The sequence below is a fragment of the Lactuca virosa genome, chromosome 6, assembly GCF_052849685.1.
Source record: "Lactuca virosa cultivar CGN04683 chromosome 6, Lactuca_virosa_CGN04683_v6, whole genome shotgun sequence".
NCBI classification, from domain to species: Eukaryota; Viridiplantae; Streptophyta; class Magnoliopsida; order Asterales; family Asteraceae; genus Lactuca; species Lactuca virosa.
This window is the reverse complement of record NC_136431.1, coordinates 44,749,970-44,751,651: the sequence shown is the minus strand read 5'-3', so window position 1 is coordinate 44,751,651 and position 1,682 is coordinate 44,749,970. Positions and strand designations below refer to the sequence as shown.

The window sequence follows — 1,682 nt, the reverse complement described above, 5'->3', positions numbered from 1 at the left end:
TTGTGAAATATAATTCACAAGATTTTTAAATGGATGATTTGATCAATTTCTTATGTGATAAAGGTCACCTAAGCATAAGAGTTTTGAGGCATAGATGTGACGAACATGCCATAAAAAACAAAGTAATGCTTTTTGGATCCCATTAATCTAAGAGTTACATAAGAGTTGTAATTGGTTATCACAACCTACCAATCAACAAAAACACTTGTGTTGTGGGTCACCACCTCAAGTTATTTTGGGTGATGTGGATCTTAGCTTTTCAAATTTAATTTAATGGGTAATTAATTTTAAAAGAAATTATATCAAAGATATTAAAATGAATCTTATTATTTTGTAGATGACTTCCCCAACTGTAACCACCTCATCTCTCACCATTCGATCCATCCTCGAAAAGGAAAAACTAAGTGGGCCCAACTTTCTTGATTGGTTCAGGAAACTTAGAATTGTCCTCAAGCTTGAGAAAAAGTACTATGTCCTTGATGAACCAAACCCGGAAGAACTCCCAACCAATGCTGCCAAAGCATTGAAAGATGCTCGGGCGAAACATGTAAATGATTCGACCGAAGTGGCATGCATCATGCTTGAAATAATGACCCCTGAGCTTCAGAAAAGTTTTGAGTTTCATGAAGCATTTGACATGATTGAGGAGCTAAGAATCATGTTTCAAGTTCAGGTTAAGAAAGAGAGGTTTGAGACCTTGAATGCTTTCATTGGTTGCAAGATGGTCGAGGGATCTTCTGTGAGTGCACATGTGCTCAAAATAAAAGCTTATGTTGAGAAACTTTCCCGTCTTAGATTCCCATTTAGGGATAAGCTAGCTACGGATGTGATCCTAGCCTCATTGCCCAAGTCTTTTAACCAATATGTGATGAACTTCACAATGAATGACTGGGAGAGGAGTATTAATGAGCTTCATAACATGCTCAAGAATGTTGAGACAAACATCAAGAAATCTAGGAACAATCAAGTGTTGATGATCTACGAGGGTCAAATCTCGAAGAAGAAATCTGGTAATAATACCGGTAAGGGGAAAGGCAAGACCTTCAAGAAAGGAAAGGGCAAAGGAAAGGGTCAAGGGAAGCCTCCTGCTACCAACCCAACTCCTAAGCCCAAACCTGCTGCTGACTCTGATTGCTTTCACTGCAATGAGAAGGGACACTAGAAACGTAACTGTCCCAAGTACTTGGAGGAAGTTAAGAAAAACAAGGCCAACACGATTGGCACCTCAGGTATATATGTAATTGAAATGTATGCATTCCATACTAATTCTTGGGTTTTCGATACTGGAAGTGGTACTAAGATCTGCAATGATTTGCAGGGACTAAGGAGTGTTAGAGAACTTAGAAATGGCGATTTGGATCTTCATGTGAGAAATGACACTCGAGTAGCTGTCAAAGCCATATGGCAATATCATCTTTTGCTTCCAAATTGCATTTATCTTATTTTGAAAAATTGTTGTTATGTACCTGGTATAACCAGAAATATTATCTCTACTTCTCGTTTGTATGAACAAGGTTTTCGTTACAAGTTTGACTTTGATTCTAAAAACATCTTTGTGTTTAAAGATAATGTGTTCTATTTTGATACTTGTACCAATAATGGAATATATGAAATCGATTTAAATGGTTCATACCAAAAGGATAATTCAATATATAACTTAAATAAGAAAACAAAGTCAGACT

At 36.7% G+C, this 1,682-nt stretch overlaps 1 protein-coding gene across 1 annotated transcript; it reads left to right on the top strand.

Moving 5' to 3' along the window:
- Positions 1–337: 337 nt before the first annotated feature.
- LOC145121497 (uncharacterized) lies at positions 338–1,162 on the top strand. The gene has a single exon (XM_079057233.1). It carries the CDS (start codon positions 338–340, stop codon positions 1,160–1,162), a length of 825 nt encoding a protein of 274 aa, XP_078913359.1.
- Positions 1,163–1,682: the final 520 nt, after the last annotated feature.